This window comes from Marmota flaviventris, chromosome 16 (assembly GCF_047511675.1).
Source record: "Marmota flaviventris isolate mMarFla1 chromosome 16, mMarFla1.hap1, whole genome shotgun sequence".
Classification (NCBI taxonomy): Eukaryota; Metazoa; Chordata; class Mammalia; order Rodentia; family Sciuridae; genus Marmota; species Marmota flaviventris.
In genome coordinates this window covers 52,356,668-52,382,493 of record NC_092513.1, presented here as the reverse complement: position 1 = coordinate 52,382,493, position 25,826 = coordinate 52,356,668, and the positions used below count along the sequence as shown (strand labels likewise).

Below are 25,826 nucleotides of genomic sequence, written 5' to 3'. Positions count from 1 at the left end.
TTCCAACCTAAATAATGGGCTTGGAGGCATCTCAAGAGATCTCTTTTTCTAGCTGGATGCAGTGTCTGTAATCCCAGCAACTCAGGAGGCTGAGGTGGGAGGATCACAACTTGGAGTCCAGCCTGGGCAATTTAACAAGACTGTTTCAAAATAAGTTATAAAAAGGGCTGAGAATGAAGCCCAGTGCTCCAATGCTTGCCTGGAATGTGTGAGGCCCTAGATGGACATCCCAGTACTGTCCAAAAAAGAGGTCTCTCTCTGACCAGTCACAGCAGTTCCTGTACATCTGGAGATGTTATCTCACAACCACATAACAAAATCCTAAGACGCTTAGGCAAATAAGGTTGAAGTATTCCAGCGCTAATAGGGATACCTGATAGCGAGAATGCAGAGGTGGTTACCATGTCCATGGGGTATGTGAGACAAGTTAAATGTATAAATGTTATATATAAAGTCCAATAATTTGTGCTTTATTAATGGGCGCTGGTATTGGATTTCTATTCTTTTTTTTTGACAACTGCTGATGCTACATGTACTAGCATGGTTCTTGGGTCAAAATCCATCCACCCACTGCCTACTTACATTTACTTAAGGGCTTTTGGTGACCAAGAGAATGTCAGGGGACCATACTGGTTTTAAGAATTCTATTGCTAAGTAGGACAGGAAACTCAGAAGCTACAAAAGGAAGAGACTAGATAAAAATTCATAATTCAGAATAGTCAAAACAGAGTACATAAAATCAAAAGGAAAATAAAATAATATAATAATAATATAAAATAATATAGACAGGGGCTAATTTCTTTAACTTATGTTATTATTTTTTTGTAGTGCTAGGGATGGAAGCCAGGGTCTCATGTATGCTAGGCAAGTGGTCTACCACTAAGCTATACCTTCAGCCCTAAATGAATCATTTTTGAACTACACAATGGCAATCTTGGGTTGGATATAGCTCAATGATAGACTGTTTACCTAACAATCACCTGGAATTGATCCCTAAACACAGTTAAAACAAACGACAACAACAAAAAACAAATAAAATAGCAAAAAATGCAAATATGAAAATATTAGTGATCTTTTTTTTGCTTGTTATGTTGCCAACTATTAAAAACAATGCAGCTGGGAGTATAGATTAGTTGCAGAGTGCTTGCCTAGAGTGTGTGAGGTTTTGATTTGTTTAATCTTGACAATTGTCTTATGGAGGAACCCTAAAAAGGGAAATCAAAGGAATAGCTGGGTATAGTGGGGAGAACTTGTAGTCCCAGCTTCTTGGGAGGCGGAGGTGGAAGGATCAATTGAGCCTTACAGTTCAAGATCAGCCTGGGAAACACACAAGTTCCCATGTCAAACAAAATAAAATCAACCACCAACAAGTTTGCTATGTAAGGAGTTCAATACAGAAATGTTCAAATTAATAGCAAAATAATGAAATATAAAATAGGCCATAAAAGTACATATAAGCAAATCAAAAGGAATATAAATAACAGAACAAACAAAAGTATAAATTTTTTGTTTCAAAATACATATACTTGGGGGGGGGGGGGTTGTGGCTCAGTGTCACAGTGCTTGCCTAGCATGTGAGGCACTAGGTTTGATTCTTAGCACCCCATATAAATAAATAAAAAATAAAGATCCATTAACTTAAAAAATTAACATAAACAACAAAAAATACACATACTAAAACAAGCTATTTTTCAGCTCCCAAATTGGTGGATTTTGATAGTAATGCCTATGATATAGGAAAAGGAGTATGTTCACACATTGTTGAGTATTTAATGAAACAAGTTTCCTGGAGGGAATTTGTCAATATATAAAAGAAAATACAGTCATGCATCACCTAATGATGGGGACACATTCTGAGAAATGCATTGGTCAATTCTGTCTTTGTGCAAACATGATGGTATTGGTCAATCACTTGACATGGCCTCTTGATCCAATCAAGAAATGTGGTAAACACAAGATGCATGAGGCTGCTGCCTGCATAACATGGCACACTGTTTTATAGTAAACATTTTTAAAAATGAGTAGGTAACTTTAAAGTAACAATAAAAAGTATGGTATAGTAAGTACTTAATTCAGTCACAAAGCATAGTAGCCTTGTTTATACCAGCAACACCATAAAAATGTGAGTAATGCTTAACAACATATAATAAGTAATGCTTAATATAAAAAAAGCTTATATTAATATGGTAAAAATAATATCTCAAAGTGATAGAAAATTTTCAGGTCTATGATAGATTTATGGGACTATTGTCATAAATGCTATCACTGACTGATATGTCATTATGTGGCACATGACTGTACATACTTTGCAAAGTAATAAAGCATTTTTAAAACCATACCCAGGATGGGGGTACGACTTAGTTATTTAGTATGCTTGAGGCCCAGGCTTCAATCCCCAGCCCCACAAAAACAAATAAAAAATTAAAACCAAAAGAAATGCTTTAAGTTGTTTCTAAACTGAGAGATTATGGGTACATCATTCAGTATTTTCTAAAACTTTTTACAATAAATACTGATTTTAGTTTTAAAACAGGAGAAACTGAATTTCATGAGGGAAAATAAAAAAAAATCAATTTCCTATTGATTCATTTTAATTTAAACTGTAAAACCTCATGAAAATGAATAACCTCTTTGCCAACACGAACTTTATCTCCCTCACCTCTCATGACATATGTTGATAGTCTCAGGAACTTAAATGCACTTTGAAAAATGAAAACTTTGAAGCAGACTTGAGATAAGTGGCAAAAGCAAGACTACCTTTTAGAGAAAAAAACCCAAACTTTCCTATGTATACATTCAAAAGGTGAAACCAAATACCTTGATGCAGTCTATTAGCCAAACCAAGGCTGCTACAATGTGAGGCCAGGTATGTGGGGCTCCCACTGTGTACATGGAACTTTTGGACAGTGCAAAAGGATACCTGCGGGGGGGGGGGGGGGAAGCTTATATTAATATGGTAAAAATAATGGGCAAATTAAGCAAGAAGTTACGTTTTTAAAATTCCCCACATTCCATTATTTTAACTTGTTTAGAAAATATTTTATTGAGATTCTGTGCTAGTCATCTAACTCTCCAAAATGATTTTGTGTATTTTTGGTTTCTTCTCTGCAGATTAATTTGTATTTATAAGCCCTTAATATGTGGAATTTGATTTATAATCAGCCATGTTGGAGTCCTAGCAAAAGATCTTTTGTTTCCCTAAATTCAATAAACCACCTGTAAGAACTACTCATCCCCAAATCCAACACTGTGCTTACTCTATTTAGCCCTTTCCAAATTCATATTCACTCCATCAGACCTCAATGCTGTTGTTTTTGTTTCCATAAAATCTGTGGTAACCAGGGCTGGGGTTATGGCTCAGCAGTAGAGCACTCGCCTAGCATGTGCAAGGTGCTGGGTTCGATCCTTAGCACTACATAAAAATAAATTAAAATAAATGTATTGTGTTCAACTACAACTAAATAAAATATTTATTAAAAAAAAAACAAAAAACAAAAAACCTGTGGTAACCAGCATGTACTTTCTACCCCATCACTTCGGAAGTTTAGGGCCTCATGCTCTATCACATGTAGTTCTGTACTAACTTACTGCTATGGTGTGAATGTTCATCTCCCAGAATTCATGGATTGGAAACTTAATCCATAAAGTCAGATGTTAATGATATTCAGAGGTGGGACTTTTGGGAGGTGACTGGCAGAGCCTTCATGATTGGATTAATCCATCTAGAGGAATGTTATTGAGGGAGTGGCTTATTATAAAAGTCAGATCTCTCTGACACATTTGTATTGTTTTGCTATGTGACACCCTCTTCCATGTCATGATCCAGCCCTCACAAGGTACAGAGCAGATGCTGACACCATGCTTTTGGGTTTTCTAACCCCCTAGACCATGAGCTAAATAAATGCCTGTTCTTTATAAGTCAAACACGAAACAGACTAATATATCCACAGTATAATTCCTCTTCTATTCATTCTATATGTTTTGTTCACAGTAATCATCATAAAACATGTTACTTTTCTAACTCAAACATTAAATTTATTGAATTTGGTTTTTAGGTTCCAATAATTTCCCCAGACTAAGAAATATTAATAATGTTCATACCCAAGGTCTTTAAAGATTCTTGGAACCTCTTCTTCAAATTTTGTGTCAGGAAGTTCATATGAAGGGCACAGGAAGCCATAAAGAAAAGTGAAGATCTTTAGGAAGTCTTTAACAGATGGAGCTTGTAGAGATTTCATGGATACACTATATGCATAACCATTTTCTGTAAGAAACTACAATAACTTTTATGAAACATCAAACATTTTGTCATAATAAAATTATTGGAAAATACCTAAAAGGACATTCACAATTATTATTTGAATTATAAAATACCTCACAGAGTTGTCGAATACACTGCTGAATGAATGCTTTGTCATTAAGTGGTCTTGGGTCCTTGACTTTTTCAGAACTGGAAAATATGCCAATTTGACTATTCCGGGATCCATGTCCACTAGTTCTGGAAACACAGTTTTAAAAGTCAAAGATATTTCTTTCTGTGGTCAAGTCTAAGTTGTTGCTGTTGTTATTATTATTATTATTATTATTTTTAACATTGGCACCAAGCATTAAAGTTTAATTTTTTAATCCTTATTTACTTAAACAGAATTCTATTATTTAAAGTAGAGAGAGCTGGGCGTGATGGTGCATGCTTGTAATCTCAGCGGCTCAGGAGGCTGTGGCAAGAGGATCATGAGTTCAAAGCTAGCCTTAGTAAAAGTGAGGTACTAAGAAACTTGGTGAGACTCTGTCTCTAAATAAAATACAATAGGGCTGGGGATGTGGCTCAGTGGTTGAATGCCCCGGGTTCAATTCCCAGTACTAAATAAATAAACAAGTAAGCAAATAAATAAAGTAAAGAGAATGTAAAATATGAAGTTATAACAGTTAAAAGAAAATTTAGATATAAAATAAGGCAGGGATAAAAATACACTGATACTTTTCATTAACAACACATACACTCTCCTCTAATGTGTACTGAGTCCACAAGATCTTCTGCACCAACTGTTCTACACGTTTATTCAATAACCCAAGTCCTTGTGCTTTTATTTACCCCTCCATAATTGCTCCCTGAAACTCATCATTTCTCACTATTTCTTGTGGGAAATCTGCCTTTGGAGATTAAGAGTTAACACAGAAAAGCACTTAATATCTGGGCTTTAGAAATGCTCAACAAATGTTAGATCTTATAAATATTATCATCTCCTTCAATCAATCCTCAAAACTGCCTTGTGAGGATACACTGTTTTTGTCTCCAGCCATCATGTCTGGCCAGACCTTTTTATTTTGAGAGAGGGTCTTGCTAAGTTATTGAGGTTGGCCTAGAACTTGTGATCTATGATCCACCTCAGCTGGGTGCTGGGATTACAGGTATGTACCACTGTGCCTGGCTCATTTTATCCATGAGTGTATAGTGAAGTTTTCCAGGGGCTGGCTATAAGATGCATCATATTCTAATAGACTGCAGAAGCAGATATGAGAATCTACCTATCTTCTATAAAGCCACATATTAAAAGAGATTTGCAAAACTGGAAAACAATGTCACTCTTCTCTCTGAAATAGTTTTGTTTTTGGAAACATGTTTTTTAACATTAAAAACACATTATTTATTTTACTATGTAGTAGTCTTATTGCTATTTTAAATTGAATTAATATATATATTTTAAAATCTTCGCAGTGTTAATTTTTAAATGGCTAATATTGATAGATAAAGCCCATACAACAAATGCTCCTTGGAGTTCTCATTAAGAGTATGAAAAAGATGAGACTCAAATGTGGGATTAGTTCCTCATTTTATAATCTATGATTCTATAGTATTTGAGTGCTAGGTATAGAACTTCCAATTATTCACATGTAACAATAAAATAGTGATCTGAATGGGTTAATTTATCTCTTATTACCATCTAAAGCAGATATAACCTAAAAATTTAATCATTTAAAACATTACCTTTTACCAAATATAGAGACTTTTCTTTCAGATGCAGGTTTATTTATACTCAACTTTCCAAAGGCTGGTTTCTCTTTGCTTTAAGAAAAACAGAAAACAACACTTTAAAATAAATACAAGAAATAATCAGCTCAAGAAACTTTTGGAAATATGTTGGAATAAATACCTCCTCCCTATTACCGATAAAATTATTCAGAATCATGAAAAATTTTAGCAGTAACCACAGCTGTTATGATAGGGATGGGCTAAAAGTATAAATTATAGTACTAAAATATTAAGAAGCAGAACAAAAATCTTATCTACATTATGATTTTATCTTAAAATATGTACATTTACAGATAACAACCTTACAGAAAAAGGCAAAATGTACAAATAGATATATTCAATCACAGGATGATAGTTACTTTTGAGACTTTTTTCTTTTAAAGCTCACTGTTAGAATGTAGTTGCGCTTCGTATACAATATTTGAATTACAGACAAAAAAACATTGATGATGGTAACCTTTTTTTAAAAATATTTATTTATTTTTTTTAGTTTTCAGCGAGCACAACATCTTTGTATGTGGTGCTGAGGATCGAACCTGGGCCGCACGCATGCCAGGCGAGCCTGCTACTGCTTGAGCCACATCCCCAGCCCAATGGTAACCTTTTCACACCTAATACAATTCAATACCTAAAATCTTTTGGTGTAATGTACAACAAAATATTCTGTTAAAGTATTCAGAAGGAAAATAAATATTTCACATTTCTAAAAGTATAGAAACTCACAGTACGTTAAACCTAAATAATTTAAGAACAGCCCGCAAGTAACTTGTACCTAAGTATTAGAGAAGAATTGATACAACTCTACAGTGGCTTATAGTGTTCTTCTGTCAACTGCAAGAACATCAATTATAGAGGAAAAAAATACAGTTTATATAGCAAGTTCATTTGGGCACTGTTTTCCCTGTGAGTCTTTGAAAAAGTGTTGTTCTGTAGGTTGCTATTACATTTTAGCTTATAATCAGAGCAAATAACATTGCTTTGATTTGATGAAGAACTTTGGTAGTTGGAAACATCTTGGTAAATTTAAAGTCACAGCACAGGACCTGCTTAAACAAGAAGCTGTATAATAAAAGAAGATCCCACCATTATGTACAACTATAATGTACCAATTAAAAATATGAAAAACAATTATAAAAGAGGATTTGGGAATTTAAGAAACACTGGTATCAGGCCTAGTGCCTAGTATTGTTGATCCCAAATATTGTATCACTGGGAACAGATAGGATTCACTAACACATTACACAGACTACATCTTTATATTAACCATTTTATAATTTCTTTGCCTAAGACAAAAACAAAAACAAAAACAACAAAACAAAAAACACAGATTAGGACCACAGATGGCAGCACTTACGTTTGAGGAGTATAAAGGCCTTGTTTATTCATGTCCTGAGATCTTAACTCTTGCATAGAGAGGCGGCCGGCACCACCGGTGGAAAATGAACTGCGCTTCATGCTTATGAACTACATTCATGAATTCAGTATTAGAAAAATGTTCCATATTTAGAACAAAAGTAGACTAGGCAATAACTAATATCTTTATCCTCAAATATAAAAGCAACTAGGTTCATCTTCAAGATAATCTTTCCCCTTCTTGTTCCTGTACACCGAGGTCTGCAAAGAATACCTATTTAAATTCATTTTAAAATATTCTACACACAATTTACTAACTGCCCTACCATGCACAAGGGAGTGTGTCAGGTAACATAGGCAATACAAAGAATAATATCTGATCCCTGCCTTCACAAGAATATCCATGGTAGCAAAATTCCTGAAAATTAACCTTGACCACTCATTGTTGTTGGCAAGTCAGAGGCTGAAGAACCACCTCAATTTCCCTTATTCCCCTCAAAACATTTCCTTACTTTTGTTTCAAAGAATGGAATTATTGTGTTTTCTTTTCCCAAAGTCAATATTTCCTGCTTTATGCTTAACCTATTGTTTCACAGTTTATAATCAATCACTGTCCTTCTGATTCCTATGTTCCCTTCAAAAACGATAAGTCATCTATCCACAACATGATCTATAAGCTGCTTCCATTTTCAAAACACATTAGCATCTCATTGTTTTTACATCTACTTAAAAGATTTTCCCCTTGGATATTCAGGATTGACAATATTGTATCCTATCTGAACTCTGCAGCATTAGACACTACCTACTTAGCCTTCTCAGATCCTGCCCTGGCATCCAGGAAATTGTACACTCGTGGTCATCCTATTACTTTTCGGGGCCCACATTCCTCTTTTATACTGATTACACTCTTTCTTTCTTGATTTTGGCTACTTACTTCTTCTCCTTCCACGTACACTTGTTCTATCTATTCCATTTTCCCGCTCTCCTCTATGTCTATTCCAAATCTCCACTTAAAATGTACTCTCAAGATTTAAGATTAAGACTTGGAGACTTCCTCCTTACACAGCCACTAAGATGCTACAATACTCACAACAACAGTTCCTCTCTTGTCCTTCTCTTCCCACCCTCTTCCCTCGCTCCAGTCTCTATCCTCTACAGAGTCCCCTAGTTTCTTCCCTCCTTCCCGGAAAAATCGTTGCTAGTTTAAATTTATTGGACTCAGATTCGGCCCTAGGCCTCTCGCGGCAGCAAACACTTAAAGATTGCCCCTTTCTATCACTTTCTCCCTCCAGAATAGTTTTGCACTAACAAAGAACTGAATGTTATTAGTTACCTTTCTTCCAGTTTCCTGACAAGGCTCAGCGGACGAATGGACGAATCTCTGTATTTTGTGTAATTACTCTTCGCTACATACTAAGACGCCGCCAAAACAAGAGCTTCTGCCTCCGACCGCCCAGACGGTTTGAATTTTAAAAATCTCCGCCGGGGTTGACGTCATCACGCTTACGTAACGCGTAACGCAATTCGTAGGCGCCGCTCTGCGTCGCGGGAACTCTACGTGCTGATGGCGCCTCTCCGCCTCGCGGGCACTCTGAAGCTTCCTCTACCAGGTCTGGATTGACCATCAAAGTTAGCTCTAAAGACCCAAGGTTCTGTGCTACCAAGGAATAGGCTGAGTGCTCTGAGGCGCCGTGGAAATGTTTTCCGTACAGCAACATGGCGGCGCCCATTGAGTCTTAGAATTTTTTTTTTTTTTCTCTTTCCCCTGAAGGATGTGTCTTTCATGACCGCTATTTTGATGCGCGGTGTCTCCATGAAAGTCTGGGAAGGCGGCGGGCACTTTTCTGAAAAGGGAATGGTGAAGCAGGACGTAGTGGCTGCCGAATGTGGGTGCACTCGGCTCCAGGGATCGTACTGGTGTGGCTGCCTCCAGGATTCTGGCTGGAGATTTGACTGCTCGCCACCGTCTCGCGGTCCTCTAGTGGTGGGTGGCCTGTTAGAAGCAGGAAGAATCCTGGGGGCTGGGGGTGACCAGTTGAGGCGGGTGGATGTGAATCAGAGATGTAGCAGAAGGGCAACAAAAAATACCGTGGATTACCTTGCTAAAATAAGACTTCCTCCTTTACCTGAGTTTAAACCCAAAGATTGGTATTGCCCGATAACTGGAAAGTGGTGGGAAATCTCCGAGCGAAAGTTTGGATAGCCGGGTCTTGTAGTAATTGTATCGTTAACTAGCATGTGATTTTGGGGCATATAGCCTGTTTTGTCCGAGTTTCAGTTTTCTCATCTAAATTTCTAAATCTTACTAGCAACGATCTCCTTCCTCACACATGGTGACTATCAAGGGAGAACCAAGGATCGAAAGGATCCCTATTGCCAATACTATCAGTATTTATGTAAGCTGTATGTCAGGCTTTGTGCACAGCATTTCATATAGATTATCTCATTTAATTATATAAGCTGAGACATTATAAAAATGATAACATTGAGGCTCTGTGAGATCAAGTAATTCCCTTTGTTAGAAATTTGAATCTAAATGCTATTGTTGGCTTTACTGTTAACTGCTTATTTCTTATTCCGTGCCCTTTTAAGTTCTCTATTACATTTGATTTATAAAGTTATACCCAGAACTATAAACTCTTTTTTTTTTTTTTTTTTAAAGGAAGTTCTGTAAAACCTAGTTACTGGAGGGGAGGGGCTCAGGCTGATAACAAATCTGACCTTCAGCCTTGCAGTTTTGCTAGGATTTAGTGCGTTTTATGTGCTGTTAAAATTGCATTTGTTTTGACTAGATCAATCTTTTAACCCTATTACTCCATTGATACAGTAGTTAAATAGGGCAATGATACTGGGAGAATGGGCTGATTTACTGTGGCAAATGTAGTTTGAACAAAATGGGCTGAACTACTAACAACTCTTTGAAATTCTGTGACCCTCCTCAAGTAGTTGTCTAATTAAAAAAGAATGTATTTACTTAGGTAACTAGTATTCTTTCATTTAACAGTGTACTTTCATCTTTTAAGGAATTCAGTGACTTCCTTACATGTGGACATTGTGGCTAGATTCAAGGACCAAGCAAGAAATTTGTGTAAGGCACAGGAAGAAGGAAGATCAAATTGGAATTCCAGATAACATCAAGTTAAAACCTCTTTGGACAAGCTGGCTGAAAAATTTGAATGATCAGCTCTGAAATTAAAAGATTTTATTAAACCATTGCATTTTTTCTTAAGAGCTGCTATATGTTTTAACATATCATGAATGCTTAAATTTGTTTTTTACGTACGTGTCCAGTTTGTATACTTGCATATCAGGTCTGTGTATATGAAGTTTATATTATTGAAGTATAGGATATTTAAGAAGTTGATCTTCAAAGTTTTGTTTTACTTTTAATTACTAATTTCCAAACTTTTTAAAAGAAAAGAATGTCTGTGGTACACCAGTTGGTACCTGGGTGGTTATTGGATCATCTTTCTTTCATTAATAAGATAAATTATCAACTTTACCAGCATCCTAAGCCTTGTTGCAATAAAAATGAGTCCACTTCTTCTGTTCACTTGGATTGTCTTCAAAAGGATTCTACATCTTCTTTTGGAGCCTCTGCTCCACTTATTGCTCCTGACTCTATCACTAAGCCAGAAAATGAGGATTCAAGAAATTGTGAAATTCCCCCACAAAAATATGTTTTTAGATCTGAACTATTTAATGTCACCAAACCTTATATAACTCCAGCTGTTCACAAAGAATGTCAACAAAGTAATGAAAAAGAAGATCTATTGAATGGTGTTAAAAAGGAAATCTCCAGTTCTATTATTGGAAAGGTAGAGTTTTAAGAAATATTTATTTTTCTACAGAAAACCCCAATTTTTTATTTTAGTATCTCAAATACCTGTGATTTATTAGGTATAAGGAAGAATCAATAAAGCATAAAAAAGGATTTAGCATATCCTAATTTTTAACTTTCCTAACATTCTACCATTCTAGAAGACCAAATTGCACATTTCAAAAGTAAGCAAAATGGGCTTGAAAGTGAGTTTTCTATACATGAATGCTCTGTAAACGGTAAGCTATGGGAATATATTCATTACTCACCCAACAAATGTTTGAGCTTTTTCTGTGTGCTATTGTATATAGTGTGGTAAAACAAGAAAAACAGTCCATCCCTCTTGTACCTTATAATTTACTGGAAAAGAATGAAATAGGAAAGCATGTTGAAAATTAGAATAAGGAAAGTAATAAATATAACTTATTACATTATTATAGGTACCTGAAGTAGAATTTTTGTTATTATGATTTTTTGTATTGATCGTCTGTGTCAGACACAGAAAAGGAAATATATAGTATTGTCAGATCTCAATACAATAGGAATGTGAGTAATATATCTACTTTTACTAATTCAGACAAATGAACATTTATGAGGGACTTTGCAGTTTAGAGTAAAGACATTACTTTGTAATTTTTAGTCTTTTATGTGGGGCGTGTTCCTCATTTACTATGGAAGATATAGATGAACATATGTAATGAATGTTATCAAGACCAGAAATAAGGTATGCTAAAGCAAATTATATAATATGTACATATTATATAATTATGTGAAAATATATGTTTTATATATTAAAATATATAATAATATAAAAGCACATTTTATAAAATGTATAATATATAAACTTTTTAAAGTCCATTTATTTATTCAGGTAACAAACATTTGTTTGCCTTCCAGGAGTTTGGCACCATGTAAGCACTAGGATTTTAGCAGTAAAAAGTAGATTTTGCTCTGTGTTGCATGATCTTACGTGTTCTTTTCTATGGAGTGTTAGATATACAATGGTGTAAATATATTTGATTTGTACCTAACTCTCTGATTAATCATAAAGAACTATTAAAAGTTCAGTGGAGAGTAGGGCATCCTACAGTAACCAGCTACTTGGGATGCTAAGATAGGAGAATCACTTGACCCTAGGAGTTTGAGACCAGCTTGATCAACATTGTGAGACCTTATCTCAAAAAGAAAAAAGTACAGTGAAACAGTATAATTTCCTTTGATGACAGTACATGGATAGTGCCTCTCAGAAATGAAGACAGTTGAGAATAATTATTATGTATTATATATCATATGTATTAACTGATAGATTATAGTGATAATTGTTCATGCTGAATCATACTTCTGTTTCATGGTTGCTGGAATTATGCTCTTATCATGTGGAACTAGGTCTTATTAATAGCAGATAAGACTGCTGTGACATTTTACATACACACACACACACACACCACCGCCCCCCCTCCCCCCGTTTTTTTTTTTTTTTTTAAACTTTGGGAAAGCTTACCTCCTTAGTTCATACCCCTTTGCATTGATTTTGACCTCCATAGAAATTATTTCCTCTTGAAGACTGAGATATACAAATATACAATATAGAGTGTGATAAAGAGAAAAGAAATATTAAAATATTTTAAAATATCAATATTGTAATAGATAGCAAATAACTTTGTCATTTGTCTGCTTTTCAGAAGCGTAAAAGATGTGTTGATTTCAATCAAGGTGAATTGGATGCTATGGAATACCATACAAAGGTAGGTATAAAATGTTCATTGATTACATGGGAAGATGCATATGAAGTAATATAAAATAAATGGGTTACATAAAGAAGGATGTTCTTAAAAATTGTTTTGATCAGAGTTAGAAGTTAATAGTGTCTTATTATTACTTTTTTAGTGTAAAATGGTTTAAATCAGTTTTTATCGATACTTCATATGCTTCTATTAGTTTAAACATGTAAACTTATGTAAACTTGTGCTATTTTAGAAACTATAAAGGCATAGGAAAAAAATATACTGATGTAGTGACAGAAGAAAGCATGAGTAATATGAAGGGTATATTTCTCGAATTTAAACAATGCTGGGCTGGGATTGTGGCTCAGTGGTAGAGCACTTGCCTAGCATGTGTGAGGCACTGGATTCGATCCTCATTACCACGTAAAAATAAATAAATAAAATAAAGATATTGTGTTCATCTGCAACTAAAAAATATTTTAAAAAGTGCATAAATATTTTATACTTGACTGTGGAGTGCCTTTAACTGAAATTAATTCAGTTGAAATTCAGCTTGGGAGGGATCATAATTTCAGTTTTGTACATGTTGAATTAATGCTGATGGTAGGACACTGTATTTTTCTCTTTTTGATTGTGAAAGAATATATCAAAAATAAAATTTACAAGTTCAGATCTCCAAAGCACAGTGGGCATTTCATTGTTTAGAAAATTATTTTAGGGCTGGGTTGAGCTGGTGGGTGGGAGAACATTTTCGGCATGCTTGTGTTTGATCTCTAGCACCACACAAACAAAAAATAATAATGTTGGGCTGGGGATGTGGCTCAAGCGGTAGCGCACTCGCCTGGCATGCGTGCCGCACGCCCAGGTTCGATCCTCAGCACCACATGCAAACAAAGATATTGTGTCCGCTGATAACTAAAAAAAATAAATATTAAAATTCTCTCTCTCTCTCTCTCTCTCTTTAAAAATAATAATGTCAATGTCCTTTTAATGTAATTTAAACAAATTCTCTTACAGATCAGAGAGCTGATTTTGGATGGATCTTTAAAATTAATCCAAGAAGGTCTCAAAAGTGGTTTTCTGTATCCACTATTTGAAAACCAGGACAAGTGTAATGAACCCATTACTTTACCACTTGATACCTGCAATTTGTCAGGATTATGTGAAATGGCAAAGCATTTACCTTCTATGAATGAAATGGAACTTCAGACATTACAATTGAGAGAAGATGATATGACTGTTACAGAGCAGGATTTATTTTCACGGGTTGTTGAAAATAACTCTAGTTTTACAAAAATGATTACTTTAATGGGACAGAAATACCTCTTGCCACCAAAGTGCAGTTTTCTTTTATCTGACATTTCTTGTATACAACCACTTCTGAACTGTAAGTAATTATTGTGTTTATTATTAGAAAAAGATAATTTTTCTGTGACCTCAGAAGTTAAAAGCTAGTCTGAATTTTGAACAAGGGCCTACATTATGATGATAGGGTAAACACCTTTCCCAGTATAATTTTTCTTTGAAATTGAATTTACACCAGATGTGGTGGCACATGCCTGTAATCCCATCTACTTGGAAGACTGAGGCAGGAGGATTCCAAGGTCAAGGCTAGCCTCAGCAATTTAGCGAGATTCTGTCCCAAAATAAAAACCAAAAAATTCTGGGGGTGAGGCTCAGTGGTAGATTGCCCCTGAGTTCTAGTATCACAAAGTCAATTTAAATGTGCTGATTTTTGCTTTTTCTTTTAAATTTATATTCTTATTATGACCAAAGGGTCAGAAACTATCCCTAAGAGAGCAAATATAATTAGTTTTCAGTACTTAGGAATCCAGAATACAGTTTTATTTTAACTATATTACTTTCTTTAACATTTCTTCACAGCTAAATAGAAATGCTTCAGTTATGAATATTCCCAGATCATTCCTAGTCTTTTAGGCTAAGCTAATGTTCAAGTGTATGTCTAAAATTTATTGAGACATTTTCTTGTGCAAAGCTAAAAAATTTAAATATGGAATTCCATAGTCACAGAGACATGTATTTGAATTAGATTCTGAATTTTAGCTGAGTCATTGGGCTATTCACTTCATAAAGCTGAGCCTTAATTTCCTAATCTATAAATTGGGTATAGTATTTACTTATGAGGGTCATTTTGAGTATTAAATGAAATAATCTGTATCATATTCTTAGTTCAGTGTTTTTAGTAAGTTGTAACTTTTAATCGGATAAAGGTGGTACATAAGAGGTATATTGATTAAATTGAATTTAATCATGTGTTTATTGTTATGTTGATGTTTTATAGCAAGATTTTATCAAGCAACTCCAACATAGTTTATTTTTTTTTTTTTTTCTTTTTTTATTTTTTTATTTGTTTTAATTAGTTACATATGATAGTACAATGATCTTGACATAACATACATTTGAATCAGATGTCATAGTCTCTTTTAAAATGCAAATATTTGCCCTAAGTGGTGGCCCAGGCCAGTAATCCCAGCTGCTCCAGAAGCAGAGGCATGAGAATCACAAGTTTGATGCCAGCCTGGGCAACTTTATCTTCTGTATCAACTCATTTAAACATCACCACAATCTTTGGAGGGAGTTACTTTTATTATCATCCTCCCCCTTTTTTTAGATGAAGAAACTGAGGTATAGATAGTTAAGTAGCTTTCCCAAAGTCTTCCAGCTAGTCAATACCAGGCTATGAACCAAAAGTCTAATTAGAGTCCAAGTTTTGTTGTTTTTTGCAGTATTGGGGATGAAATCCAGGGCACTCTTCCTCTGAGCTACATTCCCACCCCTTTAATTTTTTATCTTGAGACAAATTGTACCAGACTGGCCTTGAATTTTCGATTCTCCTGCCTCAGCTTCCAGAGTAGCTTCGATTACAGGCATGCACCACTGTACCTGGCTCAAGAGTGTTTTTATTTTATTTTATTTTTTTTTTAAAATTTTTATTGTGGGTTGTTCAAAACATTACAAATTTCTTGACATATCATATTCCACACTTTGATTCAAGTGGGTTATGAACTCCCACCTTCACCCCATACACAGATTGCAGAATCACATCAGTTACACATCCATTGATTTACAAATTGCCATACTAGTGTCTGTTGTGCTCCGCTGCCTTTCCCATCCTCCACCCTCCCCCCTCCCCACCTCTCCCCTCCCCTCCCCTCCTCTCTCTCTACCTCCTCCACTGTATAACCCTGAGGGTCTCCTTCCATTACCATGCAATTTCCCTTCTCTCTCCCTTTCACTCCCACCTCTCATCCCTGTTAAATGTTAATCTTCTTCTCCTGTTCTTCGTCCCTACACTGTTCTTAGTTACTCTCCTTATATCAAAGAAGACATTTGGCATTTGTTTTTTAGGGATTGGCTAGCTTCACTTAGAATAATCTGCTCTAATGCCATCCATTTCCCTGTAAATTCTATGATTTTGTCATTTTTTAATGCAGAGTAATACTCCATTGTGTATAAATGCCACATTTTTTTTATCCATTCGTCTATTGAAGGGCATCTAGGTTGGTTCCACAGTCTTGCTATTGTGAACTGTGCTGCTATGAACATCGATGTAGCAGTGTCCCTGTAGCATGCTCTTTTTAGGTCTTTAGGGAATAGACCAAGAAGGGGAATAGCTGGGTCAAATGGTGGCTCCATTCCCAGCTTTCCAAGAAATCTCCATACTGCTTTCCAAATTGGCTGCACCAATCTGCAGTCCCACCAGCAATGTACAAGTGTACCCTTTTCCCCACATCCTCGCCAGCACTTGTTGTTGTTTGACTTCCTAATGGCTGCCAATCTTACTGGAGTGAGATGGTATCTTAGGGTGGTTTTGATTTGCATTTCTCTGACAGCTAGAGATGTTGAGCATTTTTTCATGTACTTGTTGATTGACTGTATGTCCTCCTCTGAGAAGTGTCTGTTCAGGTCCTTGGCCCATTTGTTGATTGGGTTGTTTGTTTTCTTATTGTCTAATTTTTTGAGTTCTTTGTATACTCTGGATATTAGGGCTCTATCTGAAGTGTGAGGAGTAAAGATTTGTTCCCAGGGTGTAGGCTCCCTATTTACCTCTCTTATTGTTTCTTTTGCTGAGAAAAAACTTTTTAGTTTGAGTAAGTCCCATTTGTTGATTCTAGTTATTAACTTTTGTGCTATGGGTGTCCTATTGAGGAATTTGGAGCCCGACCCCACAGTATGTAGATCGTAGCCAACTTTTTCTTCTATCAGACGCCGTGTCTCTGATTTGATATCAAGCTCCTTGATCCATTTTGAATTCACTTTTGTGCATGGCGAGAGAAAGGGATTCAGTTTCATTTTGTTGCATATGGATTTCCAGTTTTCCCAGCACCATTTGTTGAAGATGCTATCCTTCCTCCATTGCATGCTTTTAGACCCTTTATCAAATATAAGATAGTTGTAGTTTTGTGGATTGGTTTCTGTGTCCTCTATTCTGTACCATTGGTCCACCCGCCTGTTTTGGTACCAGTACCATGCTGTTTTTGTTACTATTGCTCTGTAGTATAGTTTGAAGTCTGGTATCGCTATACCGCCTGATTCACACTTCCTGCTTAGCATTGTTTTTGCTATTCTGGGTCTTTTATTATTCCATATGAATTTCATGATTGCTTTCTCTATTTCTACAAGAAATGCCATTGGGATTTTGATTGGCATTGCATTAAACCTATAGAGAACTTTTGGTAATATCGCCATTTTGATGATGTTAGTTCTGCCTATCCATGAACAGGGTATATTTTTCCATCTTCTAAGATCTTCTTCTATTTCTCTCTTTAGGGTTCTGTAGTTTTCATTGTGTAAGTCTTTCACCTCTTTTGTTAGGTTGATTCCCAAGTATTTTATTTTTTTTGAAGATATTTTGAATGGAGTGGTTGTCCTCATTTCCATTTCAGAGGATTTGTCGCTGATATACAGGAATGCCTTTGATTTATGCGTGTTGATTTTATATCCTGCCACTTTGCTGAATTCATTTATTAGCTCTAATAGTTTCTTTGTAGAGCCTTTTGGGTCTGCTAGGTATAGAATCATATCATCTGCGAATAGTGATAATTTAAGTTCTTCTTTTCCTATTTTTATGCCTTTAATTTCTTTCGTCTGTCTAATTGCTCTGGCCAGTGTTTCGAGAACTATGTTGAACAGAAGTGGAGAGAGAGGGCATCCCTGTCTAGTTCCAGATTTTAGAGGGAATGCCTTCAGTTTTTCTCCATTCAGAATGATGCTAGCCTGAGGCTTAGCATAGATTGCTTTTACAATATTGAGGTATGTTCCTGTTATCCCTAGTTTTTCTAGAGTTTTGAACATAAAGGGATGCTGTACTTTGTCAAATGCTTTTTCCGCATCTATCGAGATGATCATATGGTTCTTATTTTTAAGTCTATTGATGTGGTGAATAACATTTATTGATTTCCGTATATTGAACCAGCCTTGCATCCCTGGGATGAATCCTACTTGATCATGGTGTACAATTTTTTTGATATGTTTTTGTATCCGATTCGCCAGAATTTTATTGAGGATTTTTGCATCTAGGTTCATTAGAGATATTGGTCTGTAGTTTTCTTTCTTTGAAGTGTCTTTGTCTGGTTTAGGTATCAGGGTGATGTTGGCCTCATAGAATGAATTTGGAAGTTCTCCCTCCTTTTCTATTTCCTGAAGTAGCTTGAAAAGTATTGGTATTAGTTCTTCTTTAAAGGTTTTGTAAAATTCTGCTGTATACCCATCTGGACCTGGGCTTTTCTTAGTTGGAAGTCTTTTTATGGTTTCTTCTATTTCCTCAATTGATATTGGTCTGTTTAGGTTTTCTATATCCTCCTGACTCAATCTGGGCAGATCATATGACTTAAGAAATTTATCTATGCCTTCACTATCTTCTAATTTGTTGGAGTATAAGGATTCAAAATAGTTTTTGATTATCTTCTGTATTTCTGAAGTGTCTGTTGTGATATTGCCTTTTTCATCCCGTATGCTAGTAATTTGAGTTCTCTCTCTTCTTCTCTTCGCTAGCATCGCTAAGGGTCTGTCGATTTTGTTTATTTTTTCAAAGAACCAACTTTTAGTTTTGTCAATTTTTTCAATTGTTTCTTTTGTTTCGATTTCATTAATTTCAGCTCTGATTTTGATTATTTCTTGCCTTCTACTTCTTTTGCTGTTGTTTTGCTCTTCTTTTTCAAGGATTTTGAGATGAAGTATGAGATCATTTATTTGTTGGTTTTTTCTTTTTTTAAGGAATGAACTCCAAGCAATGAATTTTCCTCTTAGAACTGCTTTCAATGTGTCCCATAGATTCCGATATGTTGTGTCTGTGTTTTCATTTATCTCTAAGAATTTTTTAATTTCCTTCTTGATGTCTTCTATAACCCATTGATCATTCAGTAACCTATTGTTCATTCTCCAAGTGATGTATGCTTTTTCCTTCCTTCTTTTATCGTTGATTTTCAGTTTCATTCCATTATGATCAGATAAGATGCATGGTATTATCTCTACTCCTTTATATTGTCTAAGAGTTGCCCTGTGACATAATATATGATCTATTTTTGAGAAGGATCCATGTGCTGCTGAGAAAAAAGTGTAACTGCTTGATGTTGGGTGGTATATTCTATATATGTCAATTAGGTCTAGGTTATTAATAGTGTTATTGAGTTCTATAGTTTCCTTATTCAACTTTTGTTTGGAAGATCTGTCCAGTGGCGAGAGAGGTGTGTTGAAGTCTCCCATGATTATGGTATGGTGATCTATTAGACTCTTGAACTTGAGAAGAGTTTGTTTGACGAACATAGCTGCACCATTGTTTGGGGCATAAATATTTATGATTGTTATGTCTTGTTGTTGTATGGTTCCCTTAAGCAGTATGTAGTGTCCCTCTTTATCTCTTTTGATTAACTTTGGCTTGAAATCTATTTTATTTGATATGAGTATGGACACTCCTGCTTGTTTCCGAAGTCCATATGAGTGATATGATTTTTCCCAACCTTTCACCTTCAGCCTATGTATGTCTTTTCCTATCAAATGCGTCTCCTGTAGGCAGCATATTGTTGGGTCTTGTTTTGTGATCCATTCTACTAGCCTGTGTCTCTTAATTGGTGAGTTTAAGCCATTAACATTTAGGGTTATTATTGAGATATGGGTTGTTCTTCCAGCCATATTTGTTTATTTCTGTTACTAAACATGGTTTGTTTTCCTCCTTGATTATTCCCCCCCCCTTTACTGTCCTACCTCCCACTGTTGGTTTTCATTATTATTTTCCATTTCCTCTTCCTGTAATGCTTTGGCGAGGATGTTTTGAAGAGATGGTTTTCTAGCTGCGAATTCTTTAAACTTTTGTTTATCGTGGAAGGTTTTAATTTCATCCTCCATCCTGAAGCTTAATTTCGCTGGATACACAATTCTTGGTTGGAACCCATTTTCTTTCAGTGTTTGAAATATGTTATTCCAGGATCTTCTAGCTTTCAGAGTCTGTGTTGACAGATCAGCTGTTATCCTGATTGGCTTACCCCTAAATGTAATCTGCTTCCTTTCTCTTGTAGCTTTTAAAATTCTCTCCTTATTCTGTATGTTGGGCATCTTCATTATGATGTGTCTAGGTGTGGATCTCTTATGATTTTGCACATTCGGCGTCCTGTAGGCTTCTAGGATTTGGGGTTCTGTCTCATTCTTCAAGTCTGGGAAGTTTTCTTGTATTATTTCATTGAATAGACTTCTCATTCCTTTGGTTTGGAGCTCTGTACCTTCCTGTATCCCAATGACTCTTAAGTTTGGTCTCTTAATGTTATCCCATATTTCTTGGATGTTCTGCTCATGGTTTCTTAACAGTCTTGCTGAGCTGTCTATGTTCTTTTCCAGTTGAAATACTTTGTCTTCATTGTCTGATGTTCTATCTTCTAAGTGTTCTACTCTGCTGGTAGTATTCTCCATTGAGTTTTTAAGTTGGTTTATTGCTTCCTGCATTTCTAGGATTTCTGTTTGTTTGTTTTTTATAACCTCTATCTCCCTGTATAGTTGATCCTTTGCTTCCTGGATTTGTTTGCGTAATTCGTTGTCGAAGTGATCTTTCATTGTCTGATTTTGCTGTTTAATGTCTTCCTTGATACTCCAGATCATCTGAAGCATGTATATCCTGAATTCTTTATCTGACATTCCATCTGCTGCAGCTGTTACCTCTTCTAAAGTTGCGTTGACCTGCATTGCTTGTGGTCCTTTCTTTCCTTGTCTTTTCATACTGCTTGCGTATCTTTCCTGCAGGTGCGGGCGGTGGCTGTGCTCTCTCCTTATTCCAATTGGGGTGTCGTGGCTACCACGCCGGCAGGTCACTGGGCCTGTTCTGGGAGCTGGCGGCGGCTCTGTTCTGCCCCTACTCCAATTGGGGTGACGAGTGTACCACGCCGGCAGGCCACCGGGCCTGATCCGCCGGTCGGTAGCAGGTTTGCCTACCCTGCAGGCGCGGGCAGCGGCTCTACTCTGCCCCTACTGCAAATGGGGTGACGTGTCTGTCGTACCGGCAGGCCACTGGGCCTGTCCCGCTGGTCGGTCGCAGATCTGCCCACCTTTCGGGCACGGGTGGAGGCTCTGCTCTGCCCCTACTCCAATTAGGGTGTCATGGCTACCCCGCCTGCAGGACGCTGGGCCTGTTCCTGGCACGGGCAGCGACTCTGCTCTGTCACTACTCCAATTAGGGTGGTGTTTGTACCACGCCGGCAGGCTCCTGGGCCTGATCCGCCGGTCTGTTGTAGGTCTGCCTACCTTGGAGGCGCGGGCGGCGGATCTGCCCTGCCCCTCCTACCACGCCTGCGGACCCCTGGGCCTGATCTGCAGGTTGATCACTGGTCTGCTCACCCTGCGGGCACGGGTGGCAGTTCCGCTCCGCCCCCACTCCAATTGGGGTCACGTGACCACCACACCGGCAGGGCCTGATCCGGGCGTGGGAGAAGGATCTGCTCTGCCCCTACTCCAGTTGGGGTGACGTGTGTACCACACTCGCAGGCCACTGGGCCTGACCCGCCAGGCTGACACAGGTCTGTTTACCTTGCAAGTGCGAACTGCGGCTCTGCCCTGCCCCTCCTACCACGCCCATGTACCACTGGGTCGCGGGTCTGCCCACCTTGCGGTTGCGGCTGGCGGCTCCGCTCCGCCCCCTCTCCAATTGGGGTCACGCGGTCACCACGCTGGCGAGCCGCTGGGCCTGCTCCGGGCGCTAGCGGCGGCCCGGCTCCTTCCCTCTGGCTCCACGACAAATTGAGGAGACTCGGGTGACTGTGCCTCACCCCCCCTACCAGGAGACCAACTGCTTATGTCACCACTGGTATTGATGAAGTTCCCTCCTCCGCCGCTTTCTGCAGACGTCAGATCTCTGCCATGTTGGTATCCTATGCGAATGGCAGCATTTCGTTCCCCTTGCCGGGCAACCAAAGCACCGGGTGAGTCCTGACCGGCCCTCAGCAGGACCCGGACCGAGAAGCAGTTTCCGCGGGCTCCTAGCCCCGGGCCAGGGAAGTTCTGGGAGCCGGAACTCGGCCACTCCGTGCTCGGTGTAAGCTCCTATAAATGTAAGCTCCAAGAAGCAGTCCCCGCGGGCTCAGTTCCGGGAGCCGGAACTCGGCAGCCCCGTATTCACTCTGATAAGATCAGGTTCTAAGAAGCACCCAGGCGCTGAGCCCTAGTAATCTGTCTGCAAGCCGCAGGCGAATTGCAGCCTGAAATTACCTGTTCTATGGCTGAATGAGCTGCGGTCAGTCGAAAACAGCGGTGGTGACGTCAGTTTACCAACATGGTGGCTGCTGGCCTCCTCTGTGGTCTGACCGGTGTGGAGAACCGAGATGGACCGCTTCCTTCCCCCGTCTCGAACCCAGAATTCAGCCCTGAGTACGGTGCTTGCGCGGCTGGCAGAAACTGCAGCGCTGTAACCCTGCGTCTCTATCCCAGACTTTAGCCGCGGGGCGATTTGCTGAATAAGCAGTGTTACCCTCCGTGCGACAAACCTCTCGCGTTTGAGTCCCCGTAGCCGATCCTCGTGCGATGGAAATCCTTCCTCCAGGTTCCGGAGCACCCCACTATTGCTGGAAATTCCTAACAAAATATCCTTTAGCCGTCCTGACTTGTCATACTCCCACACAGTGAAGCAGCACACGGGGACAATGCACTCCCCTCGCCGCCATCTTCCTTCGGTCCCCAACATAGTTTATTAATGAAAAGTTTCTTTTAATTGCTCTCCGGCCATCTTACTTGAAAGTGGTTATCTATGTAGCAGTGTCATAAATTCTTTAAGAGTAAATGACAAGGTAACAAATTAATGAGAAAATCATGCTACTTTGAACATTTTTTCCCATTCTTTTTTAGTCTTTGTTACTCTAATATTTATTGTAAATGTACCCTTTTATTACTTATGAGATTTTAGGTTTACAAAAATATATTTATAAAAGGGGGGAAAGAGAGCGTTCCTCCTTACGGTAAAATTACAATTAATTAATGTGGATTGAATGCTGGAACTAGAAATTTCTATTTGACAAATACCATAATAATAATTGGATGTCAAGAGAATGGGTGAAAAGATGAAACACAGGATGTTTTCACGATCTTAAAGTATGTCCCCACAAGATACTTGTCTATTACAAGGGAAAAACTGGAGAAGTCTGGCAATAATACTTTAATCTAGTTATGTAAAGTAATATTGGTAAGCCATTTTCACATCCTATAACACATATTTTTCTTATAAGGTGCTGAGGCATTACTTTGATGGTACTCTTGCCGAATATAAATAACCTAAATTTAATTATGAGGAAATACCAAACCCAAATTGAGGGACATTCTATAAAATAACTGGCCTCTATCCTTTAAAAATGTCAAGGTCATAAAAGACTTAAGAAAGAATTTTGCTGGATTGGAGGATATTTAGGAGACATGGTAATTAAATGCAGTGCATGATCCTGGTTTTGATTTTGGACAAGGAAAAAAGAAATTAGTAGATAAATGGGAAAATTTTATTATGGTCAGTATATAAAATATAAGACTGAAATTTCAAAATAAAAAATTAAAAAATGTAAAGTAAAAAAAGTCACCTTAATTTGAAAGGAACATATTCATGTGGTTGCCAAGATTTATGGGGAATTTACAAATTATTAGCATCCAGCTTAGTGAGCTGTAGTCATCTGTAGGTATTGTCTGTAAAAAGCAGAAGTGAGCTAGGTGTGGTGTTGCGTGCCTATAATACCAGCAACTTTGGAGGCTGAAGTAAAAGGATCCTAAGTTCAAGGTTAGTCTGAGCAACTTAGTGAGAACCTTGTTTCAAAAATAAGTAAGTATGGGCTGGAGTTGTGGCTCAGCTTTAGAGCGCTTGCCTAGCATGTGCAAGGCCCTGGGTTTGATGCTCAGCACCACATAAAAATAAATAAAATAAAGGTATTGTGTCCAACTACAACTAAAAAAGAAATGTTTAAAAAAATAAGTAAAGGGCTGGGGATGTGGCTCAAGCGGTAGCGCGCTTGCCTGGCGTGCCTGCAGCCTGGGTTTGATCCTCAGCACCACATACAAATAAAGATATTGTGTCTGCCGAAAACTAAAAAATAAATATTAAAAAAAAATAAGTAAAAAAGGGAGGTATAGCTCAGTGGTATAGCACCCATGGGTTCAATCCCCAGTACTGCAAAAACAAAATAGTAGTGGGAGAAATTATATTAAAATCTGAGATCCTAAATTATAAGGGGAATACTAATTTTTAAAGATAAATTAGTATATTTGAATAAATGCTATAAACCTTTTTTTGCATTCCGTCATATTTGTGTTATTAATGAAAGTACATTGTTAGTTTTTATTTTTTTTGGGTATTGGAAATGAACTCAGGGCCTCATATATGCTTAATTAATGTCTTCTTTCACTGAGCTGCATCTTTAAAGTACTCATATTCAGAGGGTTCTGAAATTGTCTTTGATTTCAGGTAGGAAAACATTTGATGTAATTGTGATAGATCCACCATGGCAGAATAAATCAGTTAAAAGAAGTAATAGGTAAGTGGAAATGAATTTTTTACTAGATATGCTTCCTAAAAACTATAGTCCTGGGCTGGGGTTGTGGCTCAGTGGTAGAGCACTCACCTAGCACAAGTGAGGCCCTGGGTTTGATCCTCAGCATCACATAAAATAAATAAATAAATAAAGGTATTGTGACCAACTATAACTAAAAAATAAATATAAAAAAAAAAAAAACTATATGGGCTGGGTTGTGGCTCAGCGGTAGATCACTCGCCTCGCATGTGTGAGACCCTGGGTTCTATCCTCAACACCACATAAAAATAAATGAACAAAATAAAGATATTGTGTCCATGTATAACTAAAAAAAATATTAAAAAACTATAGTCCTTTTTGCATTCTAATTTAATATACTATAAACATTATGATACAGGTTACCTGTAACTACTAAAATGCTTTAAGTAATTTTTAAGTTTTAATTCCTTAATTAGATGATTCTCTTGAACTGCACTGGAATGTTAAGAGTAATGTATTTTGCTGAGTGTGGTGGTGCATACCTGAAATCCCAGTCACTCAGAGACTGAGGGAGGAGGATAGTAAGGTCAAGACCAGCCTCAGCAATTTAGCAAGATCCTAAACAACTTAGTGAGACCCTATTTCAAAATAAAAAATAAAAAGGGTTGGGGATGTGGCTCAGTGGCAAAATGCCCCTGGATTCAATCCCTGTTACCAAGAGATAAAACAAACAAAAAAAATATATAATTTTTACTTGTTATAAGGCTACTGCCTAAACCATTCAGGATTATTTCTATAACCCTGGGCAGTATTGTCAAAGGATGAAAACTTTGCCTTCTTTTGTATCTGATTCTAAAATTTAGAAATATGTGCATAATATTTCCAATTTTCCTCAATAACCTGCTATGAATGAATTT

General features: G+C 37.3%; 2 protein-coding genes across 5 annotated transcripts in view; one reads left to right on the top strand and one right to left on the bottom strand.

The window, feature by feature from the left end:
• The window catches only part of Ndc80 (NDC80 kinetochore complex component), a 39,646-nt gene extending 30,827 nt beyond the window's left edge, over positions 1–8,819 (bottom strand). Inside the window, exons 1-6 of the mRNA XM_027942919.3 lie at positions 8,718–8,819; positions 7,386–7,495; positions 5,987–6,064; positions 4,375–4,498; positions 4,102–4,274; positions 2,818–2,920 (exon numbers count right to left, since the gene is read on the bottom strand). Coding sequence (XP_027798720.1) covers positions 2,818–2,920; positions 4,102–4,274; positions 4,375–4,498; positions 5,987–6,064; positions 7,386–7,486 — 579 coding nt within the window. The 5' untranslated portion in view covers positions 7,487–7,495; positions 8,718–8,819. The remainder of the gene's footprint in view (positions 1–2,817; positions 2,921–4,101; positions 4,275–4,374; positions 4,499–5,986; positions 6,065–7,385; positions 7,496–8,717) is intronic.
• A 96-nt stretch (positions 8,820–8,915) lies between these two features.
• Positions 8,916–25,826, top strand: part of Mettl4 (methyltransferase 4, N6-adenosine) — a 36,741-nt gene continuing 19,830 nt past the window's right edge. The window contains exons 1-6 of one of the 4 annotated variants that reach the window (XM_071602879.1): positions 8,937–8,994; positions 9,156–9,368; positions 10,408–11,202; positions 12,887–12,949; positions 13,946–14,315; positions 24,864–24,933. In XM_071602879.1, coding sequence (XP_071458980.1) covers positions 10,807–11,202; positions 12,887–12,949; positions 13,946–14,315; positions 24,864–24,933 — 899 coding nt within the window. In that variant the 5' untranslated portion in view covers positions 8,937–8,994; positions 9,156–9,368; positions 10,408–10,806. Of the gene's footprint in view, positions 8,995–9,155; positions 9,369–10,388; positions 11,203–12,886; positions 12,950–13,945; positions 14,316–24,863; positions 24,934–25,826 lie in introns of all 4 variants that reach the window. The other 3 variants (XM_071602880.1, XM_027942957.2, XM_034636691.2) reach the window with 3 other exon arrangements.